Source organism: Balaenoptera acutorostrata, chromosome 8 (genome assembly GCF_949987535.1).
Source record: "Balaenoptera acutorostrata chromosome 8, mBalAcu1.1, whole genome shotgun sequence".
In the NCBI taxonomy this organism is placed as follows: domain Eukaryota; kingdom Metazoa; phylum Chordata; class Mammalia; order Artiodactyla; family Balaenopteridae; genus Balaenoptera; species Balaenoptera acutorostrata.
Genome location: NC_080071.1, coordinates 98,608,728 through 98,624,893, shown reverse-complemented (window position 1 = coordinate 98,624,893; position 16,166 = coordinate 98,608,728). Strand labels below are relative to the sequence as shown.

At 39.6% G+C, this 16,166-nt stretch overlaps 1 protein-coding gene across 4 annotated transcripts in view; it reads right to left on the bottom strand.

Moving 5' to 3' along the window:
* Nucleotides 1-14,598: 14,598 nt before the first annotated feature.
* TUBGCP5 (tubulin gamma complex component 5) overlaps nucleotides 14,599-16,166 on the bottom strand; it is a 57,481-nt gene continuing 55,913 nt past the window's right edge. For all 4 annotated transcript variants that reach the window (XM_007182898.2, XM_057551585.1, XM_057551583.1 and 1 more), the window contains one exon: nucleotides 14,599-15,146. In XM_007182898.2, coding sequence (XP_007182960.2) covers nucleotides 15,091-15,146 — 56 coding nt within the window. In that variant the 3' untranslated portion in view covers nucleotides 14,599-15,090. The remainder of the gene's footprint in view (nucleotides 15,147-16,166) is intronic.

Below are 16,166 nucleotides of genomic sequence, written 5' to 3'. Positions count from 1 at the left end.
GTGCTGATGTTTCTGTTATTTCGTTTATACATTGGCCAAAAAATTGGCCCGTGCACCAAACCATTACACAGTTGCAAGGTATTGGCCAATCTAATTCTCCACAACAAAGTTCGCAATACCTACATTGGCAGGATGCTGAAGGTAATCAAGGAATATTCAAACCCTACGTATTGCCCGGATTGCCAGTTAACCTTTGGGGAAGAGATATATTACAACAAATGGGAATCCTATTGCTTAGTCCCAACCCTACTGTAACTAATATGTTGTTAAATCAAGGGTATGATCCTAGGAATGGTTTGGGAAAAAATCAACAGGGAAATAAATTACCCTTACAGACTGAGAATAAACGGGATAAAACAGGCTTGGGTTTTTTCTAGGGGCCTTGGATTCTCCTCCACCACATGCTGACCCTATAACTTGGATTTCTGATAATCCTGTCTGGGTGGACCAATGGCCCCTTTCTAAGGAGAAATTAATGGCGGCCCATAATATAATTAATGAACAGCTTGCTTTGGGCAGACTAGAAAAGTCTAATAGCCCTTGGAATACTCCTATATTTGTTATAAAGAAAAAATCGGGAAAATATCGTTTATTGCAAGATTTACGTGCTGTTAATCAAACTATGGTAATTATGGGAGCTCTGCAACCAGGTTTGCCTTCTCCTGCAGCCATACCTAAAAATTATATGATTATTATTATTGATCTTAAGGATTGCTTTTTTACTATTCCTCTATTTCCGGCTGATAAGTTGCGATTTGCTTTTAGCTTACCCTCTTTAAATTTTATAGAACCTATGCAACGTTATCAATGGAGAATGCTGCCTCAGGGTATGGCTAATAGTCCTACTTTATGTCAACAGTTTGTAGCTCAAGTTATTGCCCCTGTTCGTAAACAGTTCCCTCAGATATATTTTATTCATTATATGGATGACTTATTACTTGCTTATTCTGATAAACATATTTTACTTAAGGCTTATAATTCCCTTCAAAGTCATTTGTCACGATCAGGATTAGTCATTGCTGCTGACAAAGTACAGATGAACCCACCTTTCTCATATCTTGGTAAGTATATCACAAATTATAATATTACACCTCAGAAGATAGAGACACGGACTGACGTTCTTAAAACTTTAAATGATTTTCAAAAGTTATTAGGAGATATTAATTGGCTGCGACCTTCTTTAAAATTAACTACGGGTCAGTTACAGCCTCTTTTTAATATCCTAAAGGGAAGTCCTGATCCTTCTTCCCCTCGTATTTTAACTTCTGAAGCTCAACAAGCACTCAAGCTTGTAAACAAAGCAATACAATCTGCTCAGCTAACTAGAATTGAGCCTTCTTTACCTATACTATTAATAATCTGTGCTACGTCACATACCCCTACCGCCTTATTATGGCAAGAAACAGGAATTCTTGAATGGATTCATATGAAAAATACGCCTAATAAAGTCATTACACCTTATTATGAGTTAATAGCAACCCTTGTTCAGTTGGGTCGTAGAAGAAATATTCAGTTGGTAGGATATGAACCAAATTCTATTATTATACCTTATACTACTTATCAATATTCTTGGCTATTATTTGTCTCTGATATTTGGGCTCTTGCTTTTGCTGGATATTCAGGAATTATTGATAATCATTATCCTTCTAATAAGCTCCTTCATTTTGCTACTCAACATCTATTTATTTTTCCTAAAACTATCTGTTCAACTCCTATTCTCAATGCCCCAAATGTTTTTACTGATGGTTCTGCCAATGGCATCGCTGTGGTTATTTCTGATGACTTACTTCATAAAGAACAAACAGATCATACCTCTGCCCAACGAGTTGAATTACATGCGATTTCCTTGGCTTTTCAAATCTTTTCACACCGTTCTTTTAATCTCTATACGGATAGCCATTATTTGGTTACTATTTTGCATAACATAGAAACTGCTATAATTGGCAATACTGTTGATTCTCAGTTGTTTCAGACTTTCTTTCAACTACAAAAGATTATTCGTCAGCATGACTTTCCTGTAGCCATATTACATATTCGAGCCCATTCAGGTCTCCCTGGCCCATTGTCTTTGGGAAATCAATTGGCTGACGAAAATACAAAGATTATAGCCTTAAGTTTATCTCAACCTCAGGATCTTGCTACTCAATCACATAATTTACATCATCAATCTCCTGCTATGCTTCAAAAACAATTCTCTATTTCTAGAGAAACAGCCCGATACATTGTTAAGTCCTGCTCTAAATGTTTACCCCACCTTCCTGTTCCACAATTTGCAGTCAATCCTCGGGGTTTACTCCCTCATCATCTTTGGCAAATGGATGTTACTCATATTCCCTTTTTTGGTAAATTACAATTTGTTCATGTAACTGTTGATACTTACTCTAATTTTATATGTGCTACGCCTTTGGCTGGGGAATCTACTAAATATGTAATTACTCATTTATTTCATTGTTTTGCATCTATGGGAATTCCTAAAGCTTTAAAAACAGATAATGCTCCAGGATATACGAGTAAAGCTTTTGCCAATTTTTGTGCAACTTTCCATATTTCACATAAAACAGGCATTCCCTACAATCCTCAGGGTCAAGGTATTGTAGAACGTGCCAACCAACAATTAAAAATTACATTACAAAAAATAAAAAAGGGGGAATATGATAGATCTCCTCAGATTATGCTTAATCATGCTTTATTTATTTTAAATTTTTTAACTTTAGATGCATTTAGTCACACGCCTTATGAACGATTGTTTACAGGTCTTTCTGGAACCCCTCCTGAAAAAGCGCTTGTTAAATGGAAAGATCCCATGACTAACCTTTGGCATGGACCAGACCCTGTTTTAGTATGGGGCCGAGGCCATGTTTGTGTTTTCCCTAGGGAGGCAGACTCTCCTCGGTGGCTCCCGGAGCGCTTGGTTCGACATTATCATGCCATCACCAATAAACACCCTGACTCGAAGAATGCGTCGCCTGAGGCTCTCGCAATCGACCACAGCACACCCCAACCGGTTCCCCCGGCGGACGAGAAGAATGCGGCGACGGAGTAGGAGACAACTTGTCAGGGAGGCGAGGGGAGATCGAAATCAAATTACTTGGTATCAATTGTAATGTTTAGTATTTCAAGCACGTAGGATTATGGAGGAGAGTGCTCATCCTCGCTCTCCTCTTACCTTTTTTTTTAGCCATGATAGCTGTATTGGCAGCCCCACCTATAGAGGCTAAATCTTATTGGGCTTATGTACCCGATCCTCCTTTATTACAACCTGTTACATGGTCTGAAGCTGACCTTCCAATTTTCTATAATGATTCTACTTTTGGAAGAGTGCTAGGAAATTTGCCTATTACTAATACTTCTGTTAATTACTCTAATTGGTTTAATACTCCCCCTGTTTGTTTAAGTCCTATGAGTACCAATTCGGGTTGTGTTAAGGCTGTTGCTTTAGAACATGCTATTTCTTACCAAACCACTGTAAATTCTCAATTTTTTACTCATTTACGTAAAAATTATAAAGCTGTGGGATCTAATATTTGTCTTCCTTGCAAACAGACTGTTTCTAGATGAGAAGATTTATCCACCTTTGTATTTTGGTATAAGGATAACGTTCCCATTCACATAAATGCTAGAGTAACTAAGCTTGCTTCTAATACTTCGTTGGATCATTCTCTATGCATATATCGCTTGAGGACTGAAGATACTGGACATTATTTGTGTATTGAAACTACCATAGGTAATCAAGGGACGTTATTAGCTGGACATCAAATTACGGTCGTAAAGACTGTCACAGGACTACAATTTCCTGCTTTTATGGCTTCTGAATTCCCGCAGTTTGATTTTCCTGTTTGTAATGATACATGGACTAAAGCCTCTGTTTGGTGTACTTTAAATTATGATAATGGCACTATACTAGTTTCTTCTGTCCCCGTTAATAATAACAGCCTTGTTTTTTACAAGCAATGGGAATTCTGGAAACTTGCCTTATCCTTTTCTTATAGACCGGTGATTACTTGCGTTGCTCCTCCTTATGCTTTATTGATTGGAGATTTAATTGTAGAAAACACTATGAATCCTATAGGTTATAATATTACTTGTGTTAATTGTATCTTTAGTAGTTGTGTTTTGCCCGTTAAAGGATCTACATCTGTTATGATTATGAAGCAACCTTCTTATATAATGTTACCTGTTAATTTGTCTGAACCATGGTATCATAACACTGGCATGCAAGCCTGGCTGGAATTGACTGAAGCATTAAAACGACCAAAGAGATTTATAGGTGTTCTAATATGTGCAATCCTAGCCTTAGCAGCTTTAACTGCTACTGCGGCCACTGCTGGGATTGCTCTTTCACAAACTATTCACCAGGCTCATTATGTTAATCAGTTATCTAAAAATACTAGTGTAGCATTAGCCCTACAAAGTCATATTGATACCCAACTAAAAACGGAAGTAGATGAATTAAAAAATGTTTTAATAGGAATAGGGGATCAAGTTATGGCTTTAAAATTAAAAATGCGTTTGATTTGTCATGCCAAATATACCTGGATTTGTGTAACTCAACATTTATATAATGATTCACAATGGGATTGGGAAAAAGTAAAAATGCATATATTAAGTGTATGGACTGATGGACACATTAGCCTTGATATTCAAAAGTTAAATGCCGAAATACAAGCTATTCAAGAGGCCCACCTGGACGAAGATGGACCCCAGAATTTGATTCAAGGATTATTAGATCAACTACAAGGGCTAAACCCGATACAATGGATTCATGGAGGGCTCTCAGGCCTGATATCAATTGGTGTACTACTTTTATTGGTGATCGGTTTATTACCTTGTGTTGTCAGATTTGTAATGGGGCGCTTCGCTGTCTTGCGTCAGGATGTTCATGGCTTAAAGCTTCATTATCAAGCTTTAAAAAATAATAAAAAAGGGGGAAATGTGGTGGCCCCCAAGCTGTAAGCTTATTCAGCTTTCTGCTTTCCGGAGAACTGCTTGTCTCTCTCTTGGTATGCACTCCTGACGCTGCGGTATTGAGCGTAAAAAAGGAAAATGGCTTGCGGCCAGTTTCGCTCCAGGTGCCTGCTCTGCATCTAAGAGCCCCTGGTTGTTCCCCAGAAGAAGGACGTGCTGCCCTGAGGGGGAAGTCTGTATCTCCAAAGAATGGCCCATAAGGCATGCTGACGCATAGATAGTGGTGCATAGATAGTGGCGACAGAATTATGCGGAAATACAAGGTTTACTGATTTATTGTCTGATATTCGTTCCGTACTAAACCTATATATACATTCATGCTCTTTGAATAAACTTGCCTTGCAACCATCAGTTGTCTTGGCCCTTCTGACCCCATACTGGTGCTTTTCAGTTCCTTACCCCTCACCGCCAGGAACTTCTAGCTTTCTGCAGCCGGTCTGCGGCATTCCCTGACCTGGGATGGAACCCAGGCCCCCTGCATTGGGAGCGCGGAGTCTTAACCACTGGACCACCAGGGAAGTCCCTCAGCCATTATTTCTTAAAATATTTTTCTGGCACATTCTGTCTTTTCCTTCTGGGTCATCAATTACATGTATGTTAGATTACATGATATTATCACACAAAATTAGTGATACTTTTTCATTCCCAATTTTTCTCTTTCTTCCTGTAATTTTTAGTAATGTCTTCAAGTTTATTAACTTTTTTGTTTTCAGTCTCAGCAGATTTGCTGATAAATCCATCTAATAAATTTTAAAATTTTGGGAGGTATATTTTAGGTTTCTTTTTAGACTTCCCATTTCTCTCCTTGAAATACCTGTCTTCTTCACCATGTATGTCATCTATTCCTGCAAATTCTTCAACACATTCATAAAATTATTTCAAAGTACTTGCCTGGTAATTTTAATAACTGAATTAACTGTGGGTGTGCTTCTATTGACTATGTTTTTCCTTGATTATGGGTCCCATTTTGTTATATAGGGTGATACTTAGTTACACGTCTTCTAAGTTTTAAAATGGTAATCTAGATATTGTCTATAAAAAGAACATTGGACACTGTAGTATAATATTGCTTTATTTAATTTCCTAGAGAATGCAACTCTGTCCTTGTGATACTGTGTTTTATAATAAGATATATATTTGGTCTTTATCCCTGTTCCTGACAAAGAGCTCCTAAAATCCTTAGGATTTCCTGTGATGAGAGCAATAAAGGTGTCTTTTGTTTTTTTTTAATACCATTTTAAACATTTCGTCTAGACTTTATCACTACTGGTAAAAATATGAGTCTGATATGCACTACCCTGCCATCATTAGAACCTGCAGTCTTTCTCAACACTTTAAAGACATTTTTCCAGTTTCTTTTTGTTAATGAGGTGACTTTTGGAAAGCCCCTAGCCTAGCTAACCTAAGGATGGGAGTTCGTCACCAGAGTAACCAACCATGTGATTAGAGGGGAGAGGGGCTGGAGATTTGACTTCATCACCAATGGCCAATAATTTAATCAATCACGTCTATGTAATGAAGCCTCTATATAAACCTAAAAAGGATGGGCTTCAGAGAGCTTGTGGGTTAGTGAACGCATGGAGATGCTGGGAGAGTGCTGTGCTCAGAGAGCATGGAAGCTCCGCACCCTTTCCCCATGCGTTGCCCTATGCATCTCTTCCATCTGGCTGCTGCTAAATTATATTCTTTCATAATAAACTGGTAATCTAGTAAGTAAAATGTTTCTCTGAGCTCTGTGAGCCATCCTAGCAAATCAAACCCAAGGAGGGGGTCGTGGGCACCTCCGATGTACAGCCGATCAGTCAGAACAGGTGACAACCCGGACTTGTGATTGGCATCTGAAGTGGGGTATATGGCAGTACTGTAGGACTGAGCCCTTAACCTATGGGATCTGACACTACCTGCAGGTGGATAGTGTCAGAACTGAGCTGAATTATAAGACAGCCAGTTGGTGTCAGAATTGTAGTGTGGGGCTTCCCTGGTGGCGCAGTGGTTGAGAATCTGCCTGCCAATGCAGGGGACACGGGTTCGAGCCCTGGTCTGGGAAGATCCCACATGCCGCGGAGCAACTAGGCCCGTGAGCCACAATTGCTGAGCCTGCGCGTCTGGAGCCTGTGCTCCGCAACGAGAGGCCGCGATAGTGAGAGGCCCACGCACCGCAATGAAGAGTGGCCCCCGCTTGTCGCAACTAGAGAAAGCCCTCACACAGAAACGAAGACCCAACACAGCCATAAATAAATAAATAAAATTACAAAAAAAAAAGAAGGAATGCTATCTTTAAAAAAAAAAGAAAGCATTAAAAAAAAAAAAGAAGAATTGTAGTGTGGGGAAAAACACACACTTCAGAATGGGAGTGTCAGAATCTGAGTCCTATATTTGGTGACAGGAAAGGATTCCACAGATTCCTCCTAGGTTTGAACTGAATTGCAGCTGAGCTGCACTAATCATATTGAACCTGTGGTTCCCAATCTCTAGCCTCTAATACCACCACCTCTTTAATCTTGTGACTATTTGAACTAGGAGGGGTTGGGCTGCAGTTTCAGATACTTTTGGTTCACATTTGGACTTCGCTTTGACAGGGCTCCAGAATACAATCACTCTGAGAAGGCACAGGACTACTACACTCCCAGCTTTTTATCTACTGCCACCTCCTCAGCAAAATTTGGGCAGGACTGGGGGAAAAAATTGTTGGGACAAGTGACTGATCTTTCATTCGCAGCTTTCACATTCCAATCCATCCTACCAGACCACACTGCTTGTCAAAGACTCAACTGGTTTCTTCTCAACTGTATATTCTCTCCATCTGTGGCACATGAAGTCCTACTGCAAACTCACACCTGCACCATTCATCCCTCTCAGGGTATGGAAGTTGCATAGCTCTTTGCTCTCTTAGGAAGGGCTTGTTTCTCTTTGGAATTCAGTTCAAGGTTTCTGTATAGACAGTCTGTACTAAGCCCATACAAATGTACAATTTTATTTTGCCTTGTTTTTTTCTTGTTAACCACAGAAATGAAGGTCTTTAGTGTCTTAACCCAAAGTGGAAGTATGTAGGGCATTTTCTGAGATAGAGAATTTGGATCAGGTCTCAGATCAATCTCTGATAAAAGTGAATAAGCGTAGGTAAATTATATCTCAGTATTTGAAAAAGGCCGGAACTCTAGGTACCTTAACTAAATTCTCAGTCTCCTTGCAAGTAGGTGTGACATGTAGGACAGATGCTTGCCCTCTGCTTCCTCTCTTCCTCTGTGGGCTGAAAGGTAGACAGAGGGCTGCCAGCTGGCCTTGGCTATTCAAACAAGGGCAACATCATCGGCAATAAGAAGCCAGAAGGGACCTCTGTCCTCAACCTCATGGTGTAGAACCACTCAGCCACCTTGAACCCCACTTGGACCTCCGCACTATCACGGGAGAGAAATGAACTCTTTCCTCATGGAAATGTGTTCTGGTCTCTTTGTTACAGAAGTTGAGCCTATGCTCTAACTCAATGGTCTTCAAACATTTTCTCTTAAATAAAAATTTTAGAAATCTGTATCCCCTCACACATTTTAAAGTTGACATCTGTTTTTTATGTTTTAAAACTTTGCAAAGGCTATAGTTTCTGCTCTATTGGTTTATCACAAATGCTTTCAATATGTCTTCATTAAATTTTTAAAGCTACACATTACCTATGCAATTTATGCCAAATATCCCTGTTTAACGTAATTGCAAAACCAGTCCTCACTGGCAAAACCATTCTCTGACTGAAGTAATGAGCTAAGTCAGATCACTTCCTATCAGAAAATGTCTGACTTCATTTTTAAATTTCATAGGTGTTAGCCCAGGCCAACCATGTCACTTCTGAATCCTAATTCTAGGATTGGTAGATACAGAGATTCCCTTAAATTTTTCATGCCCATAAAATACCTGGAGAGTCTTCATGTACCCCAGGGTACAAAAACTCCAATTGGAAGGCCACTGCCGAGTAGAGTAGCACACATAGGTTTAGCCCTGTCATCGCACCAGCTTCCTGTCCTCAGGGGCTCCTCCTGGACTCCCCTCTCCACCCCACATTTGAGCATGACACACCCAACTACCTCTCCAAGCCTGTCTCCTGACATGCCCCTTGCTCTCTGTGCACTAGCCACACAGGTCTTGCTTTGTCATGGACACACCAGGCTCATTCTTCCCATCCCCACCTTTTACATGACTGATAAGACATGACTTTCAAATGTCACCTCTCAAGGAGGCTTTCCTGGATCTGTTCACATGGGAAATCACTCCCAAGTTGGTCTTACACATTATATTTTACATCAAGATAAATTCTAGATGGAACAAACAGTTAAATATAAAAATGAAAACTTAAAAGTTCCTAAGGGAAATAATGGGAAATTTTATAAAATCTTGGAGTGGAGCGGACCTTTCTTGAATTTTATTTTGTTTTAATGAAAAGTTGTATGGTATACTTTCAAAGTTCTCTTCTGGTTCTTAAAATTTTATGGAGTGAAAAGTATCTTGTGTATAAACTCAAAGTCACAGTGGATAGGTGCCAGACTGCGGCTTATTTATTGGTACCATATCTGAGAGGCCTGTTTCTAGAGTAATTCATCTACTTTAAATGGGAGACTTATTTTGGTTATTGGTAAGCTAGGTTTTTCAGAAGAAACTTTTCATTGAAAACGACTAAATATACTGATTAAAATATGCTTTAGAAATCTTAAAATCTTAAGTACACCTGACAAAATAGTAAGGAACATTCCAACAGCTAAAAGAAAGCAAGAACCTTGACAGAGGCAAAGGGGTGAACTGGAGACAACTTATCCTAAAGATATTTGCCAATCCAGGTGAAATTAAGCCTGGGGCAAGAGGCTCATATACTTGGGTGTCTATATTTAAGTTAATCAAGTTAACAAACTAATAAATAAAGTATGTTTTATCTTCTTGCTTGACAATTATATCTTCGTAAGAACAAAACTGAAAGTCATTAAAATAAGAAAGACTATTTATAGCACATATTGAGTTCTGTTGATTGGGCAAGCAATGCTGGTGTAATAAAATAAAAGCACAAATATTTTACAACTTCAAATCTTTATTTCATTAAATTTATTTTTTGCCTCGATTTCAGCAAATCATTTGTTATGTGAATAAAGATTTTTTCATATAATTACATTCTACTAACAGTAACGTCAATCTTCCTTGATTTTAAGGACATTTTCTCCTGTCCTAGTTCTATCCACCATTTTAGTGGAGGTTCTGGCCAGGGAAATTAGGTGTGAAAATGAAATAAGTCATTCATATTGGAAGGAAGTAAAACTATCTCTATTTGCAGTTGGCATGATCTTGTATACAGAAAATCCTAAGGAACAGACATACACGCACATTAGTGCTAATAAGCAAGTTCGGCAAAGTTGTAGGATACAAGATCACCATATAAAAACCTGTATTTGTTTCTGTACACTTGCAGAACTAAAAAATAAAATGAAGAAAAATCCACTTCCAATAGCATCAAAAATAATAGTCATACATTTGATAATAATATAAGACTAGCACACTAAAAACTAAATAAAAACATTGTTAAAAAAAATTAAAGAAGACCTAAGTAAATAGAGACATCCCATGTTCATGGATTAGAAATTAAATATTGTGAAAATGGCAGTACTCTCCCAATTGATCTACAGATTGAATGGAATCCCTAGCAAAATTCCAACTGCCTTTTTTTTACAGAAATTGACAAGCTGATCCTAATATCCATATTGAAATGCAAACGATCCAGAATAGCCAAAACAATCTTGAAAAAGAACAAAACTGGAGGAATCATACTTCCTGACTTGAAAACTTACTACACAGATACAATAATCAAGACACTGTGGTAGTGTCATAAGGATGGACACATAGATGAATGAAATAAAACTGAGAACACATACATCTATAGTTAAATGATTTTTTTTTATGAACACTAATCTTATTCCCCCTTTCAAATATTTTTTTTATATATATATTTTTTAAATTTTTATTCAAATCTGCAAAGTACAAGCATATTTATTTATTTATTTATGGCTGTGTTGGGTCCTCGCTTCTGTGTGAGGGCTTTCTCTATTTGCGGCAAGTGGGGGCCACTCTTCATCACCGTGCACGGGCCTCTCATTATCGCGGCCTCTCTTGCTGCGGAGCACAGGCTCCAGACGCACAGGCTCAGTAATTGTGGCTCACGGGCCCAGTCGCTCCGCGGCACGTGGGATCCTCCCAGACCAGGGCTCGAACCCGTGTCCCCCGCATTGGCAGGCAGACTCTCAACCACTGCGCCACCAGGGAAGCCCCTAGTTAAATGATTTTTGACAAGGGTTCCAAGACAATTCAATGGAAAATAATAGTCTTTTCAACAAATCATGCTGCAACTAGACCCCTAACCTCACACCTGTTATAAGACCTAAAACTTCATGTGCTGCCTTTACATCTTTGAGCCTCACAGGCCCTTAGAAAGGCCTAATCATGAGTTCCCTTGCTCTCTAGAAACATGACCCACCCAGCTAGTTCTCCTATCCACTGAACCAGCTGCACCCTACCTGGTCCTCAATCTAACAGGTTTAACTTCCTTGCCAACCCACAGAATCATCCAAACCAATCACATCCACCACCTCCACTTCTAGTTACTATTGGGGTTGGCCAAAAAGTTTGTTCAGGTTTTTCCTGTATAACGTATAACATCTTATAGAAAAACCCAAACAAACTTTTTGGTCAACCCTACAAAGCCGCCTCCTGCAGCCCCTGCTTGTTTATTCCATTCACATTGTGGTCTGAGAGCATACTCTGTATGATTTCTATTTTTAAAAATTTGTTAAGGTGTAGTTTATGGCCAAAAATGTGGCCTATCATGCTGAATGTTCTATAAGTTTGAATTGTATTCTGTTGAAGTAATTTAAAAATGACTATTTGATCCAGTTCAGTTCAACCATGTCCTTACTGAGTTTCCATCTCTCTACTTACATTGCCTATCTGTTCTTGTATGGCGTCCACCTTTTCCATTAGAGCCCTTAGCATATTAATCATAGTTGTTTTAAGTCCCCAGTCTAATAATTCCAACATTTCTGCCAAATCTGAATCCAGTTCTGATGCTTGCTGTCTCTTCAAACTGTTTCTTGCTTTTTTTTTTTAAAATAAATTTATTTATTTATTTATTTTTGGCTGTGCTGGGTCTTCGTTTCTGTGCGAGGGCTTTCTCTAGTTGTGGCAAGCGGGGGCCACTCTTCATTGCAGTGCACGGGCCTTTCACTGTCGCGGCCTCTCTTGTTGCAGGGCACAGGCTCCAGATGCGCAGGCTCAGTAGTTGTGGCTCACGGGCCTAGTTGCTCCGTGGCATGTGGGATCTTCCCAGACCAGGGCTTGAACCTGTGTCCCCTGCATTAGCAGGCAGATTCTCAATCACTGCACCACCAGGGAAGCCCTGTTTTTTGCTTTTTGATAGAAGCTGGACATGGTGTGCTGGGTAAAAGGAAATGAGGCAAACAGGCCTTTAGTGTAACATTTTAAGTTTATCTGGGTAGCAGTTAGACTGTTTTACCATTTGCTGTAGTGGTAGGTGTCAGAAGCTACAATTTCCTCTGGTGTCCTGGTTTTTGTATCCTATTGTGGTCAGGTTTCCCTGGAGACTTCTTATTAAATAAGGTTTTAGCTTACAGTTGTAATTCATTGTATTCCCCTGTTACACAGAAGCCCTACTGGTGTGGCAGCAAGGTGTGGAGGAGGAAAAGCATTTTGTAGTACTATGATTAGCTATGATTAGCTCTGTCTTGTGAGCCTGTGCCCCCGTGCTATGACCTTTACAAGTGCTTTTCAGTTATCTCCTCCCTCCACCCGCTACACACACACAAACACACACACACACACTCTCTCTCTCTCTCTCTCTTAGGTGACACAGAAGACTAGAAGGGGCTGGAATTCGGTGTTTCCCTTCCTCCAGGTTCATTAGGCTCTGGTAAAAGTTTCCCTCTACTCAGCCTGGCTAAAACAGAATTCTCTGGGCATATTACAAAATGGACACTAGTCTCTTCCTCATGCTAGAAACACAAGAGGATTTCTCTCTGATCTTCACTGTGAAAACCTGGTAGTCCCCCTAAAAGTCACAAAAGTGTGTCCCATCCCTCAAGTCTGGGCCCCTTGGAGTTTTTAACTCAGAGTCTTGTCCACACTGAGCCTCTAGCGATTTGTCAATTATGATTTAAATTTCCTTAGCTTGGTTCTGGCTCCTGAAGAGGTTTCTGCTGTTGCTCTGGTACAATGTGATTCTCTATGTCTGCTTGTCTCTCCAATTTGGGGGGCAGCAGTTTGCCCTCTGACCTCAAGTCTGATGGGTCTAAGAAGGGCTATTGATCTTCAGTTTGTTCAGCTTTTTTCTTGTTCCAAGGATGGGAGTGATGACTTCCAAGCTCCTAACATGCCCCACTGGAAAACCATAAGATTAAAGGTCCAAACAGAACCAGAAGAAAAATTAAGTAAAAGAGATCCTATCTATTCCACACAGAGGAGAAGACAATTTAATGTACATCACAGCATTAACTTTCCTACACAAACTAGTTAAGGAGCAGCTCTTACTTATAGTGTAAAAGTCCTTTATTTAGATGACTCAAGAATCACCTGATGAGTGTAGCTGATGTGCTGGTGCACGGCCAGCAGACAGCTGCAGTGTCACTGCTCCTGGGGTGGCCTCAGCTGGAGAGGTCGTGCTTGCCCTAGGGACCCACAACCAAGGACTGATGAAGGTGGGGGATAGAAGCCTACTGTCTCAGCCCTGCAGGGCTGGCTTTTCTCTCCAGCCAGTTCATCACCCTTTCCCTTCTTCCCACTGGGCACTCTGCATCTTGGAGGCTCCTTCCCAAAGAAACCAACTGGTGACACTTTGTGAAGTCTATTCTTCCCCCAATTTAAACTTTGCTAATCTTCCCTTGGAAACTCTTAAAGTCATGAGAAAAGAACAAATACAGTATAAAATCAGTCTAAGGTAACAACAAATTCCAAATACTCATTTTTTAAAATGAAAATATTTACTTTCCTAAATATCCTATAAATAAATGTATCTTCTATCCCAGGTTTAGAAACATTGATAATAAACATAATTCAGTTTATGAAAGAATTATGTTTTGGTATGTTTGATGTGATGATTTTTGCTATGCATAAAGAACTTTACCAAAAGAGCCAGGCCATCATTGTTTGAACCTTGACTCCATCATGACTGCTTCATGCGAGCATATGCTTCCATCAGTTTCTACAGGGTTTTGACTTAAAGCACCAGATCAAGAAATACTTCTCATATCTTATAGTTGTTAGGTTATACTGCAGTGTTTTCTTGAGACTTGGAAGTAACTATTCATCCCTGGCATTTGAAGGCCTCCTCAGTGAATTTCTTCCAAGACTTCAGAGTAAAGCCTGGGACCTGGGCTCGTTCCCAGGAGGGCTTATTAGCCGACTTTGCCATCTGCATGCAGGAAATGCTGATGCTGTAAAACGACTGAGATTGTGCCTAGGGCAGAGGCCCCTGGTGCTCAGCTCTGAGGCTATGTGGACTTCAGTAGTTGTTTTTAAAAAATAAGTAGTAAATATATAGTGCTGAGTCATAAGTGCTACAGACATGCCAAGAAGTATATAAAGAAAATGTGGGAAAACTGAACAGTAAATATAGTTTTAATTAATTGTGGATAGCTCACAAAAGCCATACAATAGGATATATCAACAGCTGGCTTTTACATTTATTGACACTGGTGGAAGCTATTTTCCATTTTGGAACTTCCCAGGCATATAAAAGAAAACAAAACTTCTGTGACTAAGCAAAAGGGGAATAAAGTACTTTAATTTATTTTTAATATTAATAATTACATTTTCAAAAAAGATTATTTTACATTTAAAGGTATCAATACCATAAATCTATAGCTTATAGTAGGAAATATAAGTGTAAACAGTCTATACACATTCTGCATTATTGATACAGTTTTATATGCATAACCCTATATACTAACCAATAATCTCCAGAGAAAACACATAAAACCCACTTGTCTAGACAGTAGACAACAGTTTTAAAAACAAACCAAAATAGATTCCCGTTTCGCAGCTGTATGTGGTGGAAACGTGTATGTATGAAGATTAAATCTGAGGCATTTACTACACTGAAGATATCTGCTCCATGCCAGCCATGAGTGACAGTGCTAGAGATTCCACTGTGGGAAGAATAAAAATAGGTTAATAAAATAGGTTTAAATGTTTGAAAATGGCTAAATAGGCTCTAATAAATGTCTTGAAAAGTATTTAGAGACATTTTCTATTTTTAATTAAAATACTCATTATTTTTAACATATAATAAAGATGGTAATCTTCATTTATTAAATACAATTGAGAAAGTACGATTTATTTCTATTTCAGATCATTTTAGTTTTTTTTTTTTTTTTTTTAATTTTTTTTATAGCTACTTTATTTACTTATTTATTTATTTTTGGCTGTGTTGGGTCTTCGGTTCGTGCGAGGGCTTTCTCTAGTTGCGGCAAGTGGGGGCCACTCTTCATCGCGGTGCGGGGACCGCTCTTCATCGCGGTGCACGGGCCTCTCACTATCGCGGCCTCTCTTGTTGCGGAGCACAGGCTCCAGACGCGCAGGCTCAGTAATTGTGGCTCACTGGCCCAGCCGCTCTGTGGCATGTGGGATCTTCCCAGACCAGGGCTCGAACCCGTGTCCCCTGCATTGGCAGGCGGATTCTCAACCACTGCGCCACCAGGGAAGCCCCATTTTAGTTTTGAAAACAAAAAAAGTCTGGGCATTACACTGAACAAATCACATTTTTCAAAATGTCATAAAATCTGGCCTCAATTCATAACAAAACGCCATGTTCTGAGCTATGAGTGGAATCTCCTTGCGTAACCCAGTGCAAAAATGGACAAATGCATCAATGTTTCCTCTAACACAGTATGGTTTTTTTTTTGGCCAAGGGTAAAAATGGGGGAGGCTGAGAGGTGGCAGTAGGGGCTTACAACATTAATTTGTTTTTAAATACTTGCGTAATAAACAAATGCCTCTTCGCTGTAGAAGTCACCCGACACAGGAATACAGGGATCTAAGTAAGCACTGTGAGATCAGAACTTTCTCTCTGTTTTCCTGCCTGGCCAGCCCCCAGCTTCTTCACCACTTACAAAGAGCCGTCGGGGAGGGCCGGGGGTCAGGAGGACTGGCTCGGCGTGGGGTCCTCT